The sequence below is a fragment of the Procambarus clarkii genome, chromosome 41 (assembly GCF_040958095.1).
Source record: "Procambarus clarkii isolate CNS0578487 chromosome 41, FALCON_Pclarkii_2.0, whole genome shotgun sequence".
Lineage (NCBI taxonomy): Eukaryota > Metazoa > Arthropoda > Malacostraca > Decapoda > Cambaridae > Procambarus > Procambarus clarkii.
This window is the reverse complement of record NC_091190.1, coordinates 25,020,165-25,047,864: the sequence shown is the minus strand read 5'-3', so window position 1 is coordinate 25,047,864 and position 27,700 is coordinate 25,020,165. Positions and strand designations below refer to the sequence as shown.

The window sequence follows — 27,700 nt, the reverse complement described above, 5'->3', positions numbered from 1 at the left end:
GGGGATCAAATCCGGAATCTCAGGACTACGAATCCGAAGCGCTGTCCACTAAGCTGTTAGGCCCCTCAAGGGTACATTAAACCATTTACACAACCACTTACGAAACCTGTACATCTTCCCTCAATTATGGCGGCTTCGTTTACAATTATTAAACAGTTTACGAGCTCCGCGATGCACTACGTGGTTGTTTATAGCAATAATAACATTGGTTTGTAAAGTTTCCAAGCACTTAATGTTTAACAAGTGTAAACAAAGCCGCCATGATTAAGGAAAGATGTACAGGTTTCGTAAATGCCTGAACAATTTTAGCCTGGTGCTTGAAGGGTAATCAGTTCCCCCTCCCTGGCGCCTTTCACCAAATAGTTTCGTCCCCTCAATCCGCCGACTATCCCAACCCATCCCTCCACCTGTTTGGCCTTACTGAGACGTACCAACCCAAGCAACCCACCTAACTTCTCAATCCCGACGGATAGAAAGCGTCAATATTACGGTGCTTTAATCTTCATTTATACGTCTGATTTATGACGGATTAATCTTGCCCGATAAAAAGGCAGCACATTAGATGAGAGGACGGATTGTGCACGTAGTGTGAAAACCAGTAATTTCTAACTCAAACAACGCCGACTCAAACAACGCCGACGCAAACTACTTAACACCTTCTCCAACGCCACACTTGCAAAATTTCTTAAAAGTTTCCATTTTTTAAGTGGTGCGGCTCCCGGACCCATGACATATAGGGCAACACCCGTGGAAAGGTCAGGCGGATGGGTTAAGCTGGAACTGTCTACATAACGTAATGACGCTTACGTGTACATGAGAAGGGGTGGGGGGGGGGAAGTGTTGGTACATGGGAGGTGGAGGGATGGTACATGGAAAAGGAGGGCTGGTACAGGATAGAGGAGAGATGGTATATGAGACGGATGATGCTTGGGAGGGGGGAGGATGGGAAGGGATTGCACATGAAAGGGGAAGGGATGGTACATGAGTGGGAAGGTGCAACAACCAGACATGTGAGGCCTCTCCTTTCCCTCTCTTGCTTATCTCCCCCTCCTCATTATTCCTTCCTCCGTTCCGCCTCTCTCGCTTTCCCTTTCCTATCTTTTCCCCTCCCTCTACTTCCCCCACAGGGACCACGCCTCGGGGTATGGTGAACCACACACTTATAATTCCTTTCCTCTACAACACGAGAGCAAAGGTTTACCGCTGTTCCGACTTACAAGAGCGGCCTGTCCCGTCTCCCCCCTAGGCAGGCCACAGCCAGTATTATCAAGTTTTGTAAGAAAACTCCGCCTTCTGCAGTTTTAAAGGTTGTTATTGGACAAGCGCCAGGGTCTAACTTGTCATTGGATAAGGGTGTCTGGACCTAGGCCTTGGTTCAAATTGATTGGGTGTAGGTCTAGGAGAGGGGCGGGGTTTCTGAAGCTGGAGTGCTGTAGAAACCGAGTGGTACCAGCAATCAATTACACGTATAAGCAATGATACTAGCAACAAGCACTCCAGCAATACATACCAGTTACCTGCATATATGACTTCACTGCTTGTCTTTATACAACCCGTTCTCGCACTTTCGTATAGTCAATATTGACTTATTAAATACGTGCATATGTGACATACTAATTTATTGTGACTATTAGTTTACCTTGAAAACTAAAGGTAAAAAACTAAAGGTTTACCTTGAAAACAAGGTAAACTAAAATATTCACAATAAATTAGTATGTCACATATGCACTTATTTAATACGTCAATATTGACTGTAAGAAAGTGCGAGAACGGGTTGCTCTACAACTGCAAAAAGAGACAAGCAGCAACACTGTCCCCTTTTGCTCAAGTTGCTTTTAGGTCAACAACGTTGTCTGACTCTAGAAGGGTATACCTGCTTGATGGGGTTCTGAGAGTTCCTCTACTTCCCAAGCCCGGCCTGAGACCAGGCTTGACTTGTGAGTGCTTGGTCCACTAGGCTGTTGCTTGGAGCGGTCCGCAGGCCCACATAACCACCTCAGCCCGGTTGGTCCGGCACTTTTTTAAGAAAACTATCTAGTTTTCTCTTGAAGATATCCACAGTTGTTCCGGCAATATTTCTTATGCTCGCTGGGAGGATGTTGAACAACCGAGGACCTCTGATGTTTATACAGTGTTCTCTGTGCCTATGACACCTCTGCTCTTCACTGGTTCTATTCTGCATTTTCTTCCATATCGTTCACTCCAGTATGTTGCTATTTTACTGTGTAGATTTGGGACCTGTCCCTCCAGTATTTTCCACGTGTATATTATTTGATCTCTCTCTCGTCTCCTTTCTAGTGAGTACATTTGGAGAGTTTTGAGACGATCCCAATAATTTAGGTGTTTTAGTCGCGTCTATCCGTGCCGTATCTGTTCTCTGTATTCCCTCTATTTCAGCAATCTCTCCTGCTCTGAAGAGGGAAGTGAGTACTGGGCAGTACTCAAGACGGGACAACACAAGCGATTTGAAGAGTACAACCATTGTGATGGGATCCCTGGATTTGAAGGTTCTCGTGATCCATTCTATCATTTTTCTGACTGATGGAATATTTGCTTGGTTATGCTCCCTAAACGTTAGGTCGTCAGACATCATTATTCTCAGATCCTTTACATGCTGTTTTCCTACTATGGGTACATTTGATTGTGTTTTGTACCCTGTATGTTTAAGATCCTCATTTCTGCTGTACCTGAGTACCTGGAATTTATGACCGGTAAACATCATGTTATTTTCTGCTGCTCAGTCGAAAACTTCATTAACATCTGCTTGTAGTTTTTCAATGTCTTCAGCAGAGGTAATTTTCATGCTGATTTTTGTGTCATCTGCAAAGGATGGCACGAAGCTGTGACTTGTATTTTTGTCTATATCCGATACGAGAATAAGGAAAAGCAGCGGTGCAAGGACTGTACCTTGAGGTACTGAGCTTTTAACTGCGCTTGGACTACTTTATATGTTTGACTGCTACTCTTTGTGTTCTGTTTGCCAGAAAACTGAGTATCCAGCGTCCTACTTTAACAGTTATTCCCATTGACCTCATGTTGTGTGCTATCACTCCATGGTCACATCGAATATCTCTCAGACAATTATTTCCTCTTTCTAACTTACTTTTATGATATTTACATCTCACATCTCAACTTCTTGATACATAAAGACACATGTAAGTTCTGTAGAACTTCGGTTTCAACTCTTTTACCATGTCGTAGCTCAGTCGATTAATTATTAAGGCAGCGTCTGGGATGCTCACAGACGTAGGTTCGAATCCTCGTCACGGCCCTTGTGGATTTGTTCATGAAGACATACCTGGGGCCTCGCAGCCGAGTGGACAGCGCTCTCGTAGTCCTAGGGGCCCGGGTTCGATTCCCGGTAGAGGGAGAAACAAATGGACCGTTTCTTTCACCTATGCCCTTGATCACCTAACAGTAAGCAGGTACCTGAGAACTAGATACCTGCTACGGCTTGCATCCTCGGGATGTGTGTGTGTGTGTGTGTGTGTGTGTGTGTGTGTGTGTGTGTGTGTGTGTGTGTGTGTGTGTGTGTTCGCATGTATGAGAGAAATATGTAGTAGATAAGATGGAAGAAAAAATAGGTCGAAAGTAGGTACATTATACTGCCAACGGTTAGAAAAACGGGTTCCAAGAGCTAAGAGCTCGATCCTTAAGCACAAATAGTAAATGCACGCGTACATACACACAATACCACGTACACTGCACGAGCGTGCACGCATATGCACGCACGCACACTACATCCACCCAAACACCAAAAAAAAAATAGTATGCACTATGTTTCCATGCATTTAAAGCAACAGCCCACATACCAGAACCGGTTAGGTAATTCGGCGCCGTGTATTTCCCATAACACGATTCGCCAATCGTTTCACATTCGGCTTCCAATTACTACTGGATCAGCGCACTATTATATATATATATATATATATATATATATATATATATATATATATATATATATATATATATATATATATATATATATATATATATATGAGAACAAGCCTGAATGGTCCCCAGGACTATATGCGAATGAAAACTCACACCCCAGAAGTGACTCGAACCCAAACTCCCAGGAGCAACGCAACTGGTAACTACAGGGCGCCTTAATCCACTTGACCATCACGGCCGTCAAAAGGAAGTGATAGCCGAGGCTATTTGAGCCACTTCCCCGACGGCAACTCGGATGGTAATCTTGGGCATAGCATTTCACCAAATCACCTCATTCTTTGGGGCACACGTGAGGAACACAAATGCGAACAAGCCTGAATGGTCTCCAGGACCAAATAGCCTCGGCTATCACTTCCTTTTGACGGCAGTGATGGTCAAGTGGATTAAGGCGCCCTGTAGTTACCAGTTGCGTTGCTATTGGGAGTATGGGTTCGAGTCACTTCTGGGGTGTGAGTTTTCAGTTGCATATTGTCCAGGGGACCATTCTGGCTTGTTCGCATTTGTGTTCCTCACGTGTGCCCCTAAGAATGAGGTGATTTGGTAAAATGCTATGCCCAAGATAACTATCCGAGTGCCGGCGGTGGGGTGGTTCAAATAGCCTCGGCTATCACATTATGTCCGGTCGTGATGGTCAAGTGGATTAAGGCGTCTTGTACATACCAGTTGCGTTGCTTCTGGGAGTATGGGTTCGAGTCACTTCTGGGGTGTGAGTTTTCAGTTGCATATTGTCCAGGGGACCATTCTGGCTTGTTCGCATTTGTGTTCCTCACGTGTGCCCCTAAGAATGAGGTGATTTGGTAAAATGCTATGCCCAAGATAACTATCCGAGTGCCGGCGGTGGGGTGGTTCAAATAGCCTCGGCTATCACCTCATTATGTCCGGTCGTGATGGTCAAGTGGATTAAGGCGTCTTGTACATACCAGTTGCGTTGCTTCTGGGAGTATGGGTTCGAGTCACTTCTGGGGTGTGAGTTTTCAGTTGCATATTGTCCAGGGGACCATTCTGGCTTGTTCGCATATATATATATATATATATATATATATATATATATATATATATATATATATATATATATATATATATATATATATATATATATATATATATATATATATATACACACATACACACACACACACACACACACAACTTTCTGTGTATTCCACACTCTGAGTTTAATTTTTGTCCTCATATGTTATTTATCATTACTTCCCAGGATGTGTTAAAATACATATTGGGGCACTCAAGTATTTCGTGGTAATGTTTCCTTGATTTACAAAGACACACACTCGGGGTTGAAGAGCTAGTGCTCGATCCTGCAGGCATAAATAGGTGCGCATGCACGCACGCACGCACCCACCAGCCCTGCCACTTAAAGAGTTTATTGTGAATTAACTGATGTAGACGAGTTTTTATACTACGCCATCTGCCAGTCCTCAACTGGGACCCCAGTTGTTTTTCTGAAGGTAAAGTGACAGTTCACTGACTTGTGTTTACTGATGTTTATTAAATTAATGGGGGAGATATTACCCCCTCCCCCCCCCCCCAGGTAATGTAACGTCAGTACCCACAGTGTTATTGACAACTTACCAGCCACGAGTCGTAAGGTGTCCAGTGCACCCATGTTATTAGGTGATCTTTGCTTAGTGACATCTAGTTGCTGTGACATCTAGCTGGTGTGACATCTAGCTGGTGTGACATCTAGCTGGTGTGACATCTAGCTGGTGTGACATTTAGCTGGTGTGACATCTAGCTGGTGTGACATCTAGCTGGTGTGACATCTAGCTGGTGTGACATTTAGCTGGTGTGACATCTAGCTGGTGTGACATCTAGCTGGTGTGACATCTAGCTGGTGTGACATCTAGCTGCTGTGACATCTAGCTGCTGTGACATCAAGCTGCTGTGACATCTAGCTGCTGTGACATCTAGCTGCTGTGACATCTAGCTGCTGTGACATCTAGCTGGTGTGACATCTAGCTGGTGTGACATTTAGCTGGTGTGACATCTAGCTGGTGTGACATCTAGCTGGTGTGACATCTAGCTGGTGTGACATCTAGCTGGTGTGACATCTAGCTGGTGTGACATCTAGCTGGTGTGACATCTAGCTGGTGTGACATCTAGCTGGTGTGACATCTAGCTGGTGTGACATCTAGCTGGTGTGACATCTAGCTGGTGTGACATCTAGCTGGTGTGACATCTAGCTGGTGTGACATCTAGCTGGTGTGACATCTAGCTGCTGTGACATCTAGCTGCTGTGACATCTAGCTGCTGTGACATCTAGCTGCTGTGACATCTAGCTGCTGTGACATCTAGCTGGTGTGACATCTAGCTGGTGTGACATTTAGCTGGTGTGACATCTAGCTGGTGTGACATCTAGCTGGTGTGACATCTAGCTGGTGTGACATCTAGCTGGTGTGACATCTAGCTGCTGTGACATCTAGCTGCTGTGACATCTAGCTGCTGTGACATCTAGCTGCTGTGACATCTAGCTGCTGTGACATCTAGCTGGTGTGACATCTAGCTGCTGTGACATCTAGCTGGTGTGACATCTAGCTGGTGTGACATCGAGCTGCTGTGACATCGAGCTGCTGTGACATCGAGCTGCTGTGACATCGAGCTGCTGTGACATCGAGCTGCTGTGACTTCCCGCCAAACACACACCGAAACTACGACGTTGGTACAACGTTCGAACAAGTTTTAACACTTCCTAACCAGTTATAACAACCAATATAGCAAGTTGTAACAACATTCTAATACGTCATAAACACGTTAAGCCAAGATGTAACAACTTTATTACAAGTTGTAACAAGCGGAAAATTGACAGTTTCGGTTTGTGTTTCCAGGGTTGTGACTTGTGTTACTTTACTTGACTGTTCCTTGGTTGTGGGTATCATTATATACTGTAAATAAACTGTCATATAGATACGTTCGTCCCAGTAAACTGGTCGATTTTACTTAAGACTTTCACTCAATCCTAAACATATTGAACTTAAATATTTGAAGCGAGGAGGATCACTGCCTCATCTTCTACTCCACGAGTCTCGGGAGCATGACACAATATTATATCTAATACTATATTTTCAGTTAGATATCTAGTAATTAGGAGGGAAACAAAACAGAGACAAGGCAGGTAAATTGCGCTCCAACTGAAACAAAAGTCAAAGTTTGAGGAATTGGAAAAATCAGAATACAAATGTATACACAGGCTTCATCACTGGAGACTGACAGCTGACGAAAACAGGATAGTGGTTCTGGTAGTGTACAACCCCAAAGAAAACTACAGACGACCTAAATAGCCTGACAGCTGGGTGGACAGCGCTTCGGATTCGTAGTCCTGAGGTTCCGGGTTCGATGCCCGGTGGAGGCGGAGACAAATGGGCAAAATGTTTCTTTCACCCTGATGCTCCCTGTTACCTAACAGTAAATGGTGGAGGCGGAGACAAATGAGCAAAATGTTTCTTTCACCTTGATGCCCCTGTTACCTAACAGTAAATGGTACCTGGGAGTTAGACAGCTGCTACGGGCTGCTTCCTAGGGGGTGGAGGCCTGGACGAGGATCGAGCCGAGGGGACAATAAGCCCCCAAATCATCTCAAGATAACCTCAAGATAACGATAAAAAAAGCATGCATAGATGAACTGGAGGAGCAGCAATAACGTCACACACACAATGAGAGTAAACTGCTAGACATGTCGGACTAAATCACGGGAAGATCGATTTGGAATCGAGAAACTCCCGTGATGGGGGAAGAAATATGGGAAGCAAATTTAGTGTAGCTGTGCAAAGAAACTTAACACGGTACGTAAAGGATGGCAAACGACGAAAGGAGGAGATACACAAAGCCAACTGAACCTGTTCTTCACATAGACATAGACATGGAGAACTTGGAGCACAAAATACCACTAGTAGCCAGTGATCACTGTGCTCTGGTGTTCGACTTTATGCTCGAACTTAAAACAGTGACTATAAGACAAGGGGTCAGGGAAGGGAAGACCAGAGTATAGAAAAGGGAATTACAAGAAAGTACATGAGTATCTGGGAAGTATAGACTGGGAGGAGGAACTTTGAGTGAAGACAGTCCCAGAAATTATGGACCAAGTCAAACTGAGAGGCAGAGATACAGAAGAGTCATGCCAACAGTAAGAGAAAGAAGCAGGAGGGAATATATATACATGTGGCTCAGCAGACAGTGCCAGGAAGGGAAAGCAAAAATAAGGAGGAAGTGGAAGAAATATAGACGTATTTACAGAGGAAATACAGAGAACAGGAAAACCGGGATACATACATACACACACGCTGGAAGACAGAAGAGCTAGGGGAGACATGATTACCACATACAAAATTCTCAGGGGAATTGACAGGGTGGACAAGGATGGATTATTTAACACGGGTGGTATACGCACTAGAGGACACAGGTGGAAGCTGAGTACCCAAATGAGCCACAGAGACATTAGAAAGAACTTTTTCAGTGTCAGAGTAGTTAGTAAATGGAATGCACTAGGAAGTGATGTGGTGGAGGCTGACTCCATACACAGTTTCAAATGTAGATATGACAGAGCCCACTAGACTCAGGAATCTGTACACCAGTTGATGGATGGTTGAGAGGCGGGACCTATGAGCCGAAGCTCAACCCCCGCAAGAAACTAGGTGCGTACATATTCAGGATGCAGCCATCAGGATATGAATGATATATTTGTGAACGTGTACGAGATAGTTGCAGACGTGTGTATATATATATATATAAATGAATCTTCTAGGTATGTATTATGATACCTTTCTCGTTTCCTTTCCAGAGAGTACATTTTGAGAGCTTTGGACCCGCCTCAAAGCTCTCAAAACGTACTCACTGTAAAGGAGACCAGAAAGAAATCAAATAATATATACATGGAAGATACGTGAAGGCCAGGTCCCAAATTTGCACAGTAGAATAACAAAGTACTGAAACGAAAGGTACAGAAGGAAATGCAGAATAGAACCAGTGAGAAGTAGAGATGCCATAGGCACAATCAGAGAACACTGTCTCAACATCAGGGGTCCACAGCTGTTCAACACCCTCCCAGCAAGCATTAGAAATATTGCCGGAACAAAAATGGATGTATTCCAGAGGCACTTATATAAGTTCTTGCAAGAAGTGCCGGACCAACCAGGCTATAGTGGATATGTGGGCCTGCGGGCCACTCCAAGCAACAGCCTGTTGGACCAAGTTTCATTAAATCGAGCTTAGCCTCAGTCCGGCCTCGGGGAGTTGAACTCTCGAAACCCTCTGCAGGTAAGCTCCAGGTACGTGAACTTGTGTTGTGGATGAAGCAGCATGGCCACCAACACAGATGAGCACAAACTCTGCAAGGAACGGATGGCAAACAACCTGAACCACCGGAGTGAATTAGCATTTACTTAACACACATGCTAATTAACTCACTAATAGGGGGTAAGAGGAGGAGGGAGGAGGATGAGGGAGGAGGAGGGAGGAGGAGGGAGGATGAGGAGGGAGGATGAGGAGGGTGGGAGGATGAGGAGGGAGGGAGAATGAGGAGGGAGGGAGGATTAGGAGGAGGGAGGATTAGGAGGAGGGAGGATTAGGAGGAGGGAGGATTAGGAGGAGGGAGGATTAGGAGGAGGGAGAATGAGGAGAGAAGGGGAAGAGGAGGAGAGGAGAGAAGAGAAGAGAAGGAGGAGGACAACCAGGCGCTCATAGTAAAAGCAAATGATTAAGTCTGTTTATCCAGCATGGGAGATATTTATCAAAGGGAATACCTCCGCCGACCGCCGGGAGTCTGAGTGTGTTGCTCTAAGTCTTGGAGGCCCTCAAGCCGTCCTTTCATCTAACACGCCCTATTTGGGGACGGAATCTATCAATACGATAAAAATGCTAAGGCTTAATATAACTTATAACACCGTAATACCGACGTTTATGCATCGACCTCGATAGGTTAGGCGGGTTGCTTGGGTTCGTACGCTTCGGTTCTAACGCCTCGGAAAATAAAGACGATGAAAACGCATTGAGGGAGAAGATTAGTCAGGTGAAAGGGAAAGTTTAGAACAAGATGGAGGGATGGACATGGGATGGAGGGCAGATTTAGAGAGAGGGACAGAGGAGGTAAGGAAGATGGGAGGAGTTAGAAAGAAGGGCTAGTTAAGGTGTAGTAGATAAGGTGTATATAAAAGGTAGAAGTTACTGGATATATAAAGAAATAGTGTTGTCACCAACCATTCAGAATTATTCACAAGGAATGGAACTCTTCTTCCCAGCAACAGTCAAGATACTTGATGCGAACAGGGACACTACAACCTGGTAAATCATAAAAGTCAATTATCACGTCATAATCTTTTGTAAATAATCTTGAGTGCTCTCAACTCTAGCTTTCACTCTCATAACTCAAGCCAGAAAAACAAAATCTTAGGGGGGGGGGATATTAATACTAATTCAGAATTTTAGTCACCACAAGAAATTGAGAGTAATCTGCCCCTATGTACAATTAAGAGGGGACCAGGAGCTAAGCCCCACCTACCAGGAGACAGTCTCTGTGATACTTCCTACCACAGCGGCTTGTTTGATGGACAGAAAGCCAAACGTCTGCAATTAACAGCTCAGCAGAAGACAAGGTCACCTAACATGACCTGACCTCGCCAGACCTGTGACCAGTAAGTTCGAAGTAGCACGGGCTATGGTGAGCCCGTAGTGGACTTTTCGACAGAGTACAAAGACGAAGACAGCTCATCAAATGGAAAAAGATCAAGATTTAAATATTACGGTAAAGCCTTAATTTCAAGGCATGGATCAACAATCTTATAAACAAAACATACGATGCTGGTGACCGAAGAAAGTCTACGGGAACCTCACCAGATTAGGGGTTGCAATACCAGGAAAACTGAGGGAACTGGACCTAGAGAATAGGCATGACAGAGATGCCATGATCGCGACGTTTAAGATGATTACGTATATTGACATAGAGCAATGATTTTTTAAATATTTAAACAAAGAGAAAAAGAGAACCTAAGATGGAGGGAACTTGGGACTCGGATGAGCCCCTGGAATTTAAGGAAACTTATAAGAACACAGGAATACGGAAACCACAGAATGCCACTTTACTCCTACGAAGCAACTCCTATTTATATCCACCCAAACTCTTTCACATGTATGTCTAACCTACGCTTGAAACAGTCAAGCAGTCCCACGTATGTTATGCTATCCAGTAATTTGTTACCTGGTTACCTGGTTGATACCTGGTTGATGGGGTTCTGGGAGTTCTTCTACTCCCCAAGCCCGGCCCGAGGCCAGGCTCGACTTGTGAGAGTTTGGTCCACCAGGCTGTTGCTTGGAGCGGCCCGCAGGGCCACGTACCCACCACAGCCCGGCTGATCCGGAACTTCTCTTAGAAAATCGTCCAGTTTTCTCTTGAAGATGTCCACGGTTGTTCCGGCAATATTTCTTATGCTCGCTGGGAGGACGTTGAACAACCGCGGACCTCTGATGTTTATACAGTGCTCTCTGATTGTGCCTATGGCACCTCTGCTCTTCACAGGTTCAATCTTGCATTTTCTTCCATATCGTTCACTCCAGTACGTTGTTATTTTACTGTGTAGATTTGGGACCTGCTCTGTTCCATAAATTAACAACCTCGTTTCCAAACGCAAATTTTAACGACCAGTTGGAAAGCACAAAAAAAGGGGAAGGAACTTGAGACTAACAATTTAAACTTATAAGGGAAGCAAACTATCAGGAGAAAGAGCCAAGCCATTACGACTATAAGCACTTGCAAGGGATCAGGATAAGGATTTGGGATAGGACGGGGGGAAGGAATGGTGCCCAACCACTTGGACGGTCGGGGATTGAACGCCGACCTGCATGACGCGAGACCGTCGCTCTACCGTCCAGACTTATAAGTCGATTGCTGAAATGATGAGAATTGGAGGGTAAAGCACTAACAGTTTTATCGGCATACATTGGATGGGTTTTTAGGCAATGCATTAATGCAAGATTTTATGGCAACACCCAAATTCCACCAACACTTAACCCCCTCCCCAACACCCAGCAACACAAACACTGCCGAGACGAGTGAAGAGTTAAGTAACATTAACAAAATACTTTCCAACAGAGAAAATTGTTAGGTATACATTTTAAAATAAGACCAGAGCTCTTGACGAATGGTAGCCATGTTACTAAATATAAATCCAAGCAATGGCGCGCTCCCTCTCCCGCCCCCCTCTTTCTCTACTCTTTTCACCTTCCTCTTCTCTCCCTCCTCCATTCTCTCACTCACTCACTCACTCTCTCTCACTCTCTCACTCACTCTCTCACTCACTCTCTCACTCTCTCACTCACTCTCTCACTCACTCTCTCACTCACTCACTCTCTCACTCACTCACTCTCCGATTCTTCCACCCCCTTCCTAAGCCTATCTGCCACCCCGTATCCGAGAGAGAATATCCTCACACGCTAATATGTTACCTATTACGTACCTTCAAATTTCCACATTTTTAGAATAAAAAAAAAGTGCCAACACAAATTATTTTCGTTAACTTCCCATTAGGTATGCTGCAGTTTTCTTCTGAAGTGTGGTAGTTTGAGGCAGGCTGGAGGCCTTAACCCACTCGTAACGACCCTTACCCCGCAGCCTAACTATCGCCATGCTGCTGCTGTTGAAGACCTTAACAACCGTGGGCCAGATGCATGAAAACTTCCCATTCAACTGTTGTTATTGTTATAAACAGCCTCCTGGTGCTTCGGAGCTCATTAACTGTTTAATAATTGCAAACAAAGCCGCCAAAGATTGAGAAAAGATGTATAGATTCGTAAGTGTTTGCGTAGCTACTTCGTGAATCTGGCCCCATGGATCCGGGTGTTTACCGATCACATTTAAGTACGCTTATCTATCTCCCGAAGCTTCGAGAAACAAAAATAAATCAACTCGGCAAAGAATACTAATTGCATGCCCCGAGTGGAAGTCGTATTATTAGACCAATCCACGAACGGAAGATTTACGAACGCGCTGCTGATCGCTTGGGTGAATTATATGAAAAAACAAGGATCAGAAAAATCGTATTTGCCTTTATCAGCGGAAAGTTTAAAATGCCCTCTGGAAGGAAAAATGATATCCGGCTCGTGACCTTCCAATGGAAAATTCCTTTTTATTAACTTGGTGGATTTTTTGGGGAGGAGTTTTCGTGATTTTTTTTCTAAGTAGCTTTTGTGTCGAGGGTTTGTGCGTCCCTAAAGTGTAGCTGGCCTTGTGGTCACTGGTCGTGGTACACTGTGTGACCCAGGTCACTGGTACACTGTGATCCACGTCACTGGTCGTGGGTACACTGTGACCCAGGTCACTGGTCGTGGTACACTGTGTGACCCAGGTCACTGGTACACTGTGATCCACGTCACTGGTCGTGGGTACACTGTGACCCAGGTCACTGGTCGTGGTACACTGTGTGACCCAGGTCACTGGTACACTGTGATCCACGTCACTGGTCGTGGGTACACTGTGACCCAGGTCACTGGTCGTGGTACACTGTGTGACCCAGGTCACTGGTCGTGGTACACTGTGTGACCCAGGTCACTGGTCGTGGTACACTGTGTGACCCAGGTCACTGGTCGTGGTACACTGTGTGACCCAGGTCACTGGTACACTGTGTGACCCAGGTCACTGGTCGTGGTACACTGTGTGACCCAGGTCACTGGTACACTGTGATCCACGTCACTGGTCGTGGGTACACTGTGACCCAGGTCACTGGTCGTGGTACACTGTGTGACCCAGGTCACTGGTCGTGGTACACTGTGTGACCCAGGTCACTGGTCGTGGTACACTTGTGACCCAGGTCACTGGTCGTGGTACACTGTGTGACCCAGGTCACTGGTCGTGGTACACTGTGTGACCCAGGTCACTGGTCGTGGTACACTGTGTGACCCAGGTCACTGGTACACTGTGACCCAGGTCACTGGTCGTGGTACACTGTGTGACCCAGGTCACTGGTCGTGGTACACTGTGTGACCCAGGTCACTGGTCGTGGTACACTGTGTGACCCAGGTCACTGGTCGTGGTACAGTGTGTGACCCAGGTCACTGGTCGTGGTACACTGTGACCCAGTTCACTGGTACACTGTGACCCAGGTCACTGGTCGTGGTACACTGTGTGACCCAGGTCACTGGTACACTGTGACCCAGGTCACTGGTCGTGGGTACACTGTGACCCAGGTCACTGGTACACTGTGTGACCCAGGTCACTGGTCGTGGTACACTGTGTGACCCAGGTCACTGGTCGTGGTACAGTGTGTGACCCAGGTCACTGGTCGTGGTACAGTGTGTGACCCAGGTCACTGGTCGTGGTACACTGTGTGACCCAGGTCACTGGTCGTGGTACACTGTGTGACCCAGGTCACTGGTACACTGTGTGACCCAGGTCACTGGTCGTGGTACACTGTGTGACCCAGGTCACTGGTCGTGGTACAGTGTGTGACCCAGGTCACTGGTCGTGGTACAGTGTGTGACCCAGGTCACTGGTCGTGGTACACTGTGTGACCCAGGTCACTGGTCGTGGTACACTGTGTGACCCAGGTCACTGGTACACTGTGTGACCCAGGTCACTGGTCACTGGTACACTGTGTGACCAAGATATAGTAATGGGATATTGATTTACTAGACCATTACAGTTCTAATGGTATACCATTTGACGCAAGTACTTGCCTATTAGTACTCACCCATCAGTGACTACGGGGGAGTGAGGTCTAGCTCTTCATCCCCCGCCTACTGGCCGTGCACCTGCTGCTTTTCAATTTAATACTCCTTGTCGTATAATTCTTGTTAATGGCAGACTAAATGGGGTTTCGGGCTGTGCCTGGGTTTCTCTCCTCGCTTCCCCTTTACCCTTAAGTTCTATCCCAACTGCTGTGTCAGAGACGTGCATCAGGTTGTGAACAAGTTTTGAACTTGTGCTACCTGCTACAATTAACTAATATTCTTGCTTCTCAAGTAAATGGAGGGAACCTGTTATGTCTACAAAGTCTGGGAGTGAGGATGACATTCAACACGACTCCAGGCCGTGTTGAACAAGTAAACGAGTAAGTTCTCCAGTGAACGCGAGAGTAGTTGGGACGTGAAACGACCGAAACATTGTAATGGTCGATACCAGAAGGTCTTTAATTACCAGTCTCTGAAGGATAACCTCACCAGACAGATGCAGTTGGACCACACACACAGCTTAGTCTTGGCAGTCTTATCTTATCTTATAATCTTAATCTTAATCAAGGCAGATTAATAGAAGGAAACTGCTGTTATTTCCTGTGACCTGATATGAACTTTCATCAGAAATTGTAGTGGACTGGTCAATTGGTCAAGGAATTTTGGTGAATTCGAACTATTATTTATGGAAGGTGTTCACCGGCCCTACATAATAGTTGGAGCAGACTATGCAGTGAAGTCCGGTGAAAAAGTCACACATTAGTTATTGTCTAATTATCGAACATCTGGATCCATAGTACTTTTACGTCAACAGTGAAAGTGTTGTGCGGGAGAAAATAAATATTGTTCGCGGTGAAAAGCAAAGTCAGGCAGCTGCCCTGATGAAAGGCGAGGCTCCAGATACACTTTTTGTGCAAGGACTACAGGAAAGTGGCTAAATATATCGAGGAATCTATATATATTATGTATGAAGTGTTCTCGTTGGGGACATTATGGCTTGGAAATGCCAGTCTGACCCCCAGATGTCGATACTGTAGCAAGAAACACAATTCGCCAGAGTGTAGAGTCCAGATTGGAAAAGGAGAAAAGTTCTTGCCATCTTGCTGCAATTGTCGAGGCAACCATAATGCTGGTTCCCCCCCCCCCCTCCCTCTCTCTCTCGTGAAGCCCATCTGCAGAGATTACAAGCCAGCTCCCACAAGCAGGATAGACGAAGCTCCGAAGAGAAGAACGATAGTTCCTCAGGAACAGGGAAGAAACACTGGAAAGACAACGACAGCCCCTGTGACCCACATTAGGGAGAAAGGAACGGCGACCATTAAGGATAGCATAGTGGCAGTAGGAAGCGAAGCCGAAAAAGTGTACCCTGGTGGCGATGAGGTGCCGGGCAGCGTCGTCAACTCTAAGGTTGGTACACACACTGTGGAATATCTCAAAAAGTTAGACAAGAGGATTGACACGCTACCTTAGCTATGGCAGGTAGACGAGGTGAAGTGGCGAGTCAAACGCAGGCGAAAGAAATTAAGAAAGTAGATGAAGTTTCACTAATGTTAAGAGACTCAGGAAAATGAACTCTGGTGATGGCAGTGTTCACGCCTCTGTGGTGGAAAATGTTGGAATAAAATGTAAAACAGTTTAGAGAACTAGAAGTGGAGGACACAGGTAAGAATAAACCCACCTTTGATGTTAGCAGCCGCACAAGTCAGGAACAAAGCGCTGTGTTACACTATTGGGAGTCTCTGTCTAACGGGCTTTTGCTTCTCAGTAAATTTACAGAAAACGGTAATGTTTAAAGGTTTGAAAACCTCTCATGAAAACAAAAATGGGGCAAGAATAATGTTTTAGGAACGTTAACGGCTTGGAAAACAGAGCGGTGAATGTACATTATTATTATTATTATTATTATTATTATTATTATTATTATATTCTTAAGAGAGAATATTTGCCTCTGTATGACAGGGAAAGTTCTTGGGAGGATCAGACTCTTTGCCCCAAGAGTGTAAATACTAAGATTCTTGTAATATATTTTGTACTATGTACTATGTGATGACTATTGAATATAGCTATTATTTACTGTATGGAATTGTGAAACCCCTTAAGGGACTTGAAGTAGATGAGGGTAGAAACAGACTATAATTCTCTATCCTTTTGGAATATATTTAATTATCTCAAACATACTTGAACTCTCCCCCCTTCTCACTACCCTCTCCTCCCTCTCTTCCCCTATTCCCCGCCCCCCTCTCCTCCCTATCCCAGATACAAGCTGCGACAATTGGGAAGACACTAAACTGGGCAAGGGAATACCTGTAGGACGGGAGCCAGAGTCACAGGAGAGGTCTCTAGGTGGAGACACTGTATCAAGTGGGGTCCCCTCTCTTTCCTCATCTCCCCTCTACCCTCTCTCTCCCTACCATTACCCCCTTACTTTCCCTCTTCCTTCTTCTCCCCACCATCCCCTCACCTCTCTTTCCACGTTTCTCCGTCTCCCATTCTCATCCCTGCTCCTCCCTCTCTCAATCTCTTCCCTCTCTCACTTCTCCCTCTTCTCACCTCCCTCTCCCCCCTGCTTCTGCTGCTCTTTCTTCCATCATACCATCTTCTCATTCCCTCTCCCTTCTCTAAAAAATTAATAATACAAAGCACTGAAAATGCTAAATAACTCTAACCTCTATTTCAGACTTCGTGAAAACTGCAGGATGATGGGGGGGAGGGGGGTCGCTATAGATGCCGATATTTCTTAAAAGGTGACACTGGTGCCACCTTGCAGGATGAAGGTGCAAACCTTCAAAGGGGTGGGGGTCGCTATAGATGCCGATATTTCTTAAAAGGTGACACTGGGCCACCTATGAGTGTCATAGGCCAACTCCGACTGGCCTATGACACTCCCATACCCTCCATATGTCACCTTGAAGCATTTGGCCTCCTACCTCAGACAGACTTACAGACATTTTCTGGTGTATATACCATACGGGTACCCGGCGGTGACCAGGTCTCTCTCTTTCCCATCCCACCTTCCCTTGTTCTCACTCTGATCTCCCCCCCCCATTTCACTCCCCTCTTCTGGGGATCACCTGGAGTAGGGTACTAGGACGGTGTCTGAGCACCTGGCAATTCTTATGCTTCTCAGTATTAAGGCAATGTTCCAGAAGGTGAGTGCCCAATCAGTGTCGTCAGCGTGTGCTTTTGAGTGAGAATGGCTTCCATCTGTTCTTTCATATGGCTAGTTCCCGTGCAAATTGTGCAGGGGAAAACTGCCTTCAAAATCCCCCCCAAAAAACAAAAAATCCCCAAGGCAAAAACACAACAAAATCCCCCGGGGCCAAACCCCCAAAGAAAATCCCCAGGTTAAACCCCCAAAAGAAAATCCCCAGGCCAAGCCCCCAAAGAAAATCCCCAGGCCAAATCCCCAAAGAAAATCCCCAGGCCAAACCCCCAAAGAAAATCCCCAAGCCAAACCCCCCAAAGAAAATCCCCAGGCCAAGCCCCCAAAGAAAATCCCCAGGCCAAATCCCCAAAGAAAATCCCCGGGTGAAAACCAAAGGAAATCAGTGGGATACCAAAATGAAAATTCAAATGAAGGTGGAGTGCGGAGGTTTCATCCAATCAGCGTTTACTGCTAAGGACACCAGCTGCCTCGCAAGAATCTTCTGTATACGAGCACCATTACCGTGCGTGATCCACTCACTTGTCGGGGTTGGCAACTGGTGCAGTCTTTGCCAAATATTGACAATGTTTTGGTCAATGTGAGGGATGTGAGGGTTGGTGGATGTGAGGGTTGGTGGGTGGATGGTGGACAAGGCGGTGGTTGACTGGGTGGATGAGTGGTGAGTGGGTGGCTGGATGGTGGGTGGGTTGGTGGGCTTACAAGGGTGGAAAAAAAGGAAGGGGAGGGGGGGGGAGAAGGATAGAGGGGGGGAAGAGGTGGGAGATAAAGAGATAAAGAGAGAGAGAGAGAGAGAGAGAGAGAGAGAGAGAGAGAGAGAGAGAGAGAGAGAGAGAGAGAGAGAGAGAGAGAGAGAGAGAGAGAGAGAGAGAGAGAGAGAGAGAGAGACAGAGAGAGAGAGAGAGAGAGAGAGAGAGAGAGAGAGAGAGAGAGAGAGAGAGAGAGAGAGAGAGAGAGAGAGAGAGAGAGAGAGAGAGAGAGAGAGAGAGAGAGAGACAGAGTGACAGATACAGACAGAGAGAGACAGAGACACAGAGACATACAGACAGAGACAGAGAGAAGGGGGGGGGGACACAAGATGGGCGCCGCCTCCCCCCCTCGCCTACACATTGGTTTAGTGTGGCACATCTACCAAGCCTTCATGCCAAATCTATTTAATTTACAAGGCAAGCAATTTCCTGCATGGTAATATATGCCGAGGACTGTACTTCCATTTCCCGCCCCTCCTTCCCATCTCCCCCTCCCCCTCACCCCCTCTCTCTCTCCCACTCTCTCCCTCTCACCCCTCTCTCTCTCCCCCACTCTCTCCCTCTCACCCCTCTCTCTCTCTCCCTCTCACCCCTCTCTCTCTCTCTCACCCTCTCTCTAACCATTTCCCAAGCTCTGTTGGTCTCAGTTGTGCCAACGTTTACAATTGTAGTCTCAAATGTGTGAGCATGAACCCAATGGTTGGTACATCCGAGGCTTGGGGGGGGGGAGAGGGCTCTCACCCCAAGCCCCACCCACCAGACAGTGTCCAGCAGCCAGGTACCCCTTCTAGTGTATGTGATATATATATATATATATATATATATATATATATATATATATATATATATATATATATATATATATATATATATATATATATATATATATATATAAGGGTACCACCACTGGTGCAAATGCGGAGGACTCATAGCCTCGGAGAAGAAAATAAGGATTATTCAGAGAAGACTTTTGTTACAAAAAAGGAGTTACATATGATAATCATCTTTGTACCCTATAAGTTGTCTAGTTCCTCCAGCTCCTCAGATGGCGGGCAGGAACCCTGAATGCAGTCTGCATATTCCCTCTGTATCGCCACGCTGAGGCGCTGGAAAAGGAAGCTGGCAGCTCTAGGGTATCTTGTTGTTTCTATTAGCCTAGAACCCAGTTCCTTCAAAAAACTGGTGGCACTCTTACTCCAGGCGCCGAGTGTCTCAGAAGCAATGGGGACAAAATTGTAGTGGTGATCCAGCTCTCTGTACTTGCGGGATTTGGCTGATTCCCTATGAGTGGCACCACCACCTGGTTGTACAACACTCAAATCAATGTAGGTGTTAGCCAGGGTTGATACGCACGTGTAGTCCCACACCAACTGCTTGCCGTTCTTCCAGGGGTTCACTGTGATACCATCCGGGCGACCAATAAGAGCATCATAGTTACGGGGTGTTAGGTAACGGGGCTCTCTTTCAGCTGGGTATCCAGCTAGGCGAGGCTCCTCTTGATGTCGTTAACTTCACTGTGCCTCGAGTGCCATCCCCCTGTGCTTTGGCAGAGTAGGCCATGGTGGCCGTACCTGTCAGCCACCACCTCGCAGCAAATACACACATATCTGGTGTGGATTGGGGCAGCAAGGCGGAGGGCCACAGCAATTCGGAGGGCGTGTGGTGTGAGACGCGTGCCAGTTGCCGACATTGGGGTTGCTAACAGGAAATCCCCTGCATGTGGGACTGCTACTGCTGTGAGTCGAGCAATGTCGTGTCGTGTTGTGTTGTTGCAGCACACAGGCACTCTGCAGCAACTTGGTCTACAATGGGGCCATCCCAGCTGAATTGCTTGTGGGCTTTTGAGGATGGTGGTTGAGGCGATGGGCCTGCACGAGAGGCCCACTCGGTGGCACAGCGTAGTAAAATTGGGATCGTGAACGACGCCTGCCCACTGATCTAAGTGGGCAGGTAGAATTTCCTTCACAAGGTCGTCGGATGCCGAGGAGGACAGGAAGGCTGGTACAGCGATTTGCGTTGCTGTTCGAACTCCGAAGCCCCCAAGTCTGACGGGAAGAGAGGCTTGTTTCCACTGTACCTGTTACAAGTACAAGCAACAGGAGCACGTGCAACAAGCAGCATAAACAAACCGCCAACAAAAGCACAACAACAACAATATAAACATGTCCAAAAAAAAAACGGAACAAAAGAATTCAATTCAATTTCTTTCTTCATTATGCACCCCATACCCATCCCGTGGGCGGTGGAGGAAAGGGTTACAGAGGCACATAATGGGTCCAGGAACTGAACCCCAGAGTTCGTATAGCTAAGCAAGTGACAATCTTTTGACGCTAGTTACACAACTGTTAACGTTATATACACATGTACATATATATATATATATACATTCATGTACACAAATACATACACATATCAATACTCATTTTTATATTGCAAGTGATTGAAGGAGGCGGCTCACAACCGTCACTATACAAGGTATTGTATTACACGTATGGTGAGTCGGGAGCAAGAACGCCGGGCGCTGGCGACACACTGATCTCCAGGAGGATCTGCCTGTGTGGCCGAGTACAGCTGACGGTCATGTGACACGCAGGAGCACCAGGAAGAATGAAGAGGGAGGGAGGGAGGGAGGGAGGGAGGGAGGGAGGGAGGGAGGGAGGGAGGGAAAGAAGGAAGGAGGGAAGAAGGAAGGATGGAAGGAAGGAAGGGATGGAGGGAGGGGAGTCGAGGAAGGGGAGGGAGGGGAGTCGAGGAAGGGGAGGGAGGGGAGAGAGGGGAGGGAGGAGGATGAAGGTTTGAAGAGAAGGAGGAAGGAGAAAAAAGTAAAGAGGAAGAAAAGGGGAAAAATAAGAGGGGAAGGAGCAGCAGGAGGAGGCAGGAGGCAGTGGGTGAAGAGGCACATAAACAGAAGGAAGGAGAGTTGTATCACAGGATGATGAGGGCAGGATAACGAGGGTAGACAGAGCCCCACAACACTGCCATTGTCTCACAAGTACCCACCACCTCTACAACAATTCTCTACCCTCCTCCTCCCCCCTCCTTCCCTTCTCCCCCACGCAAGGCTCACTCACTGGCCATCGTCACTCATCCTGTGAGTGAACACACTGCCTTAACAACATGTACACCAACACCCTCTCTCCTTCAAAAAACAATATATAATAAAAAAATTAATAAAATAATAAAAAGGCTTCTTACCTGTACTCAGACGCAGCTGAAACTTACATTAACTGTCTCAAGTGAGCAGATCATAAAGAGATTAATATTTTCCAACCCTCAAACTTAGGTTGTCTTACGGGTGCAATATGGGCAGAAGATTTTATGAAGCGTACTTTATATATAATTGACAGCGTTTTCCTAGCAAAATGATGTTCAGTATACTTCATATTTTCTTAATGTCTCTTATTAGGCTTTCCCCGTTGAAGAGCAGAGGTGCAACAGGTACTCTGAGACAGAACTATCAACATCAGAGGCCCGAGACTGTTCAACACGCTTCCACTACACATAAGGGGCATAACTGGCCGACCCCTCAGTGTTCAAGAGAGAACTGGATAAGCACCTGCAAAAGATACCTGATCAACCAGGCTGTGACTCATACGTCAGGCTGCAAGCAGCTGCGTCCAACAGCCTGGGTGACCAGTCCAGCAACGAGGAGGCCTGGTCAAGGACCGGGCCGCGGGGACGCTAAGCCCCAAAATTATCTCAAGGTAACCTCAAGGTAAGGTAGTCTTAAGTCTCTCTCTTAAGTCTCTCACTGTCTCCCAGGTAGTGGTGAAGGTCGTGTTCATCTCTAGCAACAGATTCTGCAACTCCGCTGCTCGGCTATCGATTCCATCACGCATCTCCACGGCTGCTATATCTTAAGACCAATTCTTTCCTTTACAGCTGTTCATCCTCGACCACCGCATAATGGCTGCGGTTGTCAGCTGCAACTGCATTGTATCGGTACTTGAGGTTCACTGACTTGTTCCTCTGTTCTTTCTTTAGTTACCTTGCCTGTGTTCTTGTTACATGATAACTTGTGTGTAACGTCTTGGGGATAAAGTATTCAACATTGTCCTTCAGTGCACTCTGCACATATTCTTTTCCACAGGCAAGAATAGGAAGGTTGACGGGGCGAATTTACAGCAACTGAATCACACTTCCTTGATTAGTTAAAATGTTCACAAGCGCTGTTTCAGGGACTGTCCCTCGGGTCAGTCGCCTGCGGTTTCAAAGGCTTCGTAATGTAGTTAACAGACAATGTCAATCACTGCTCCTATTGAGTCTTTGTCTACATACCTTAATGCCATAACAAGGGCAGTGAGCCTTGCTGGCGTTAAGGAAGCGCAGTCCATCAATCCCGGCTGTTTCTTTATTCCCGTTGTAAAAGGCATTATTGCTTATAACAGTGTTTGTCGGTCCACCCCTGCCATTAGTAGCATTAGCAGATCCATCATTTGCTCCATTTTATAATGTTTTCTTTGTAATTTTGTTTATAGCAATCTTAGGTGCTTCTTCCTCCCAGGAATGAGGCGGTCATGTGCTCGAGAGCTTGCTCAAGCAGGTGGAGGTCTTCCAGGTACGAAAGTGCTCATGCCGCAGCATGAGCACTATCTATTTATATTTCATCTATTTATATTTCATATAAATAGATAAATAGCACATATATTTCTATTTCATAAAAAGTGTTATAATCCTTAATATCATTTTATGAAGGGTCTCTAGCAACCGTAATTGAAAGCTTAGAAATCAGTTGCTTAATCACGTTTTTAGCACTAGTTGGACAACTTGTGTAGTAATTCGATGTTTTGGCTGTTTTTGAGCGCACTAATAATTATCATGGGTTCGTTTTTGCGTTCAAGACATTTCATACCATGCTTGCATTGTTCAAGCATAAACCTGTAGTGGCATAGGCTATGACGGAGCGCACATATGCTGCTTGCAGCATTTTACGTGCGTCAAGGTTAGCCCCCCCCCCCCACATGGGCTCTTTCAGCCCTGAGAATGTGTTTGCATGTCACTGTGGGTTGAGCAAACACCTATTTCTTCCCCCGCTTATGGAACCAATAATAATCCTTAGGTACAGACATGGATTAATCTATTCAAGAATTACACCATGCCTTCATTTTCTTTCATTCTGAGTTAAGCGAATACATTCCCACGACAACACCCACACACATGGGAGACCTACGATAGTACCCACGTACCTGGGAGTCGCACGTATACATGGGACACTCAAGACCACACCAATGTACCCGAGACACCCCATGACAACACCCACGTACCTGGAAAACAAAACCAAACAAAAACGGTTTAGTCCACAAGAACTTAACACAAATTATTGACATTTATACCGTTCTCTTTATTACCTTAATTCACACAATTTACATGTATATAGAAATGTATATAAGTATCAATATAGGATACATAGCATTTTTCCTATGGGGATACTTACGAATCATGCGTTTTCTGTCATCATTCTTGCCCATATACTTGGATACATTAGTATCTGTGCCCAAAATAGTCACGAGAAAGGGTATTGGGGTTAAAAGTCAGACGACTTCCCAAAATACTTACACAGATGGCCGAGTGGTTATAGTACTAGACATGACCAAGAGGCATGGAGGCCCCTGGCTAACCGGGTTCGAATCCTTCAAGGGGTCAAGTGTATTCTGACACACACTTACATCTGTCAAGACGAAAAAATTCATCCTAACATTTCAAAGCAAGAAGAAGGGGGGAAAAAAAACTTTGTAGATAACGGAGTTCAGTTCTGTAGCCTCTGTGGAGCTTGACGAGTTGAAGTAGTTGTTATCGGGAGCGGTAGTTGGAGGACCCGAGTTCCAGCCTTCCCCAAACTCTGGTCTTATCGTGCATCTCGCAACTTTCCGCCCGTCAGGACGATCGTGCAAAGTTTGACAGAAAAATGAACGGAAGAGAAAACAGATTTGTTATGATGTGAGTGAGTAGGGGGGGGGGAGAGGATAGAGGGAGAGGGAGAGGATAGAGGGAGAGGATAGAGGGAGAGGATAGAGGGAGAGGGAGAGGATAGAGGGAGAGGATAGAGGGAGAGGGAGAGGATAGAGGGAGAGGATATAGGGAGAGGCGAGTGGTAGGGAGTGTGTGTGGGGGGGGAGAGAAAGACGGAGAGACTAATAAAATACCTCAGAAGCCATATTCCACAACGACACATGTACTACTAAAATTTCTATCAAGATGACACAATGAGAAAAATAGCATTTAACATCGGCCAGGACCAAGACGCCCCAATACTCCATAGAAAGAGTCGGCGCTGGAGCCACTAACTCACCAGTTACACCTTCCTTCAGCCAGGAGAGTCGAACCCACGGTAATGGCTTTGTCGTGTTCCCACCCAAGCAACCTATCCATGCCATTTTCCCAGCTAAATATATATCAAAGTATGTCACCAGGTATACCCAGTTATAGCGGCGTGGAGAAAAATGTAAACCATAGATTTCTCTCTCTTTATCTCTTCAAAGTAAACTGTAGATATTTTGATGTCTACGTAGGGGTGAGCTTTAGCTCTTGGACCACGCCTCTCAACCTTCAATTGACTGGGAAACGGGATCTCCGATCCCATTGGTCTTGGTCGTATCTGTATTTAAACTTGTGTAGATCGTTTGGCCAATCAGGCTTGCAGGAGAGAACAGACTATGACCATGAACCATTTAATGCAATTAGTAAAAACAAATTATGGAAATTTCATCAGACTTAAAAGAACATTTCAGCATTTATTTCAGCACATTTTTAGAAGAAACGCTGAAAGACCTAAAAGTTGCCATATTAAAAGTTGTGACAACCTTTGTAATAACAGGTATTATGTATGGTGAACACAGTAACCGGACCAGACAATGTGATCTTGACATAGCGGTAATTCGCCTTGGCCCATCTGGCAGGTTAGTGAGGCTGAGCCCCTACCACATTATTCAGCTTGTGGTGGTGTGGTGGGTATGTGGGCCTGCGGGCCGCTCCAAGCAACAGCCTGGTGGACCAAACTCTCACAAGTCAAGCCTGGCCTCGGGCCGGCCTTGGGAAGTAGAACAACTCCCAGAACCCCATCAACCAGGTATCAAGCTTATAAACTCTGTGAACACTACATTATTGAATGTGAAACTGTAAAAGACTTTAGATTTACTGGTGTATTGTACAATTAACTATTTCATTGACTCTGGTATATTGGAAGACATCCTAACAATTTATCAAATTCAAATGTTCATTCAGGCAAAGTACATACATATAAGGTGTGATACAAATATTGATGAACTTATAGAGCTAGTACATGCAATGCCTAAAGCCACTATCCTAAATCTGCTTGTCCATATTAAATGAAGATTTTCTGTAAAGCTGCATCCCTTACGAAATCGTACCTTCCGTGTTTAGTTGCGTTTAAAATTCGTGCGTGTGCGCGTGCGTGCGTGAGCCATCGTGCAGGAGGGCTGGAAAATGGGGGGGGGGATGGATGGAGGATGGGGGGGGGGGGTGGATGGAGGATGGGGGGGGGGCGGAGACCGCATCCCCACTCTCCATCATAAGTTGGGCACAGAGTCCCTGGATGGTCTGATACTGGAAGAATTGATGCCCAACTTGGGTATTGGGGGCTAAGAGTAGGGGGGGGGGAGGGGGAGACAGGAAGGGATGTGTGAGATGAAGAGGGGAGGGGGAATAAAGAAAGGAGAGGGGGGAGAAGGTGGTGGAGGAACGAGGGAAGGTCGAAGAGGGTGAGAAAGAGGAAGGTGAGAGAGGGGAATTGGTGGAGAGTGGGAGGTGGGAAAGGTGGAGGAGGAATCGGAGTGAAGAGTTGGATGTGGAAGAGGGAGGGAGGTGGAGGTGGAAAGGCACATTATTTGTGACGTTGTACTCACTAAATATACTCTCCAAAATGCCATTACAGGGTCGCGCGTCAGTTCTTAAGCCCGACCTTTCTGACCTTGGTAATTCAATGACACTCTGAGTTAAGTAACTGCTAGTTAAGTGACTATCTCATTTCATCATTTATTTTTAAGTATTGCGTTGGCTTCAACGCCTTAATGTCTAATCTGTTCCATTTAATTTCGATTCTTGAGCTGAAGAAATTTGTTGTAATTCCGTCTACATCACAGCGTTCTACTGTGCCTCACTTTAAACAATGTTTCTTAATCTATTTGGTTAATTTCCCTTATAATTCTGCACGTCGTTAACATGTCTCCCATCATTCGTTCTTCGTTGTTCAGTCGCCTTAGCTCAGGTTTTAAGTTTCTGTTATGTGGTTCTTCAGCTGGAGGTCCATGCCGGAGCAGCATACTAGCGGAGAAGACGGGTTATCTTGACGATGATTTCGGGGCTTAGCACCCCTGCGGCCCGGTCCTCGACTAGGCCTCCTTTTTGTTACACATCCCCCAGGAAGCAGCCCGTTGCAGCTGTGTAACTCCCAAGTACCTATTTACTGCTAGGTGAACAGGTACACCAGGGTGAAAGAAACTCTGCCTATTTGTTTCTCCCTCTGCCGGGAATCAAGCCCGGACCTTTGGGACTACGACCCCAGAGCGTTGTCCACTCAGCTGCGAGGCCCTTCGTCCCCACACGAGCAATGTGTCTGTGGAGTGGGGGTGGGGGGTTGGAACACTAACCTTGTGAGAAGTGAGAGACCTCACTTGTGAGAAGTGAGAGACCTCACTTGTGAGAAGTGAGAGACCTCACTTGTGAGAAGTGAGAGACCTCACTTGTGAGAAGTGAGAGACCTCACTTGTGAGAAGTGAGAGACCTCACTTGTGAGAAGTGAGAGACCTCACTTGTGAGAAGTGAGAGACCTCACTTGTGAGAAGTGAGAGACCTCACTTGTGAGAAGTGAGAGACCTCACTTGTGAGAAGTGAGAGACCTCACTTGTGAGAAGTGAGAGACCTCACTTGTGAGAAGTGAGAGACCTCACTTGTGAGAAGTGAGAGACCTCACTTGTGAGAAGTGAGAGACCTCACTTGTGAGAAGTGAGAGACCTCACTTGTGAGAAGTGAGAGACCTCACTTGTGAGAAGTGAGAGACCTCACTTGTGAGAAGTGAGAGACCTCACCTCTCCAGTGTCTATGGAGAAGTGAGGTCAAGCTTTTTATTCCCCCGCATACTAACCTTGTCGTACCAGTTACATCGTAAGTTAACTAATCTGACGTTCGAATTCTTTGTCGAATCCAAAAC

At 46.1% G+C, this 27,700-nt stretch overlaps 1 protein-coding gene across 1 annotated transcript in view; it reads left to right on the top strand.

Moving 5' to 3' along the window:
* The first annotated feature begins 23,040 nt into the window (after positions 1 to 23,040).
* The window catches only part of LOC138373184 (Kruppel-like factor 18), a 33,007-nt gene continuing 28,347 nt past the window's right edge, over positions 23,041 to 27,700 (top strand). Inside the window, exons 1-2 of the mRNA XM_069339213.1 lie at positions 23,041 to 23,092; positions 25,244 to 25,430. Of these exons, the coding sequence (XP_069195314.1) occupies positions 23,041 to 23,092; positions 25,244 to 25,430 (239 nt within the window). The remainder of the gene's footprint in view (positions 23,093 to 25,243; positions 25,431 to 27,700) is intronic.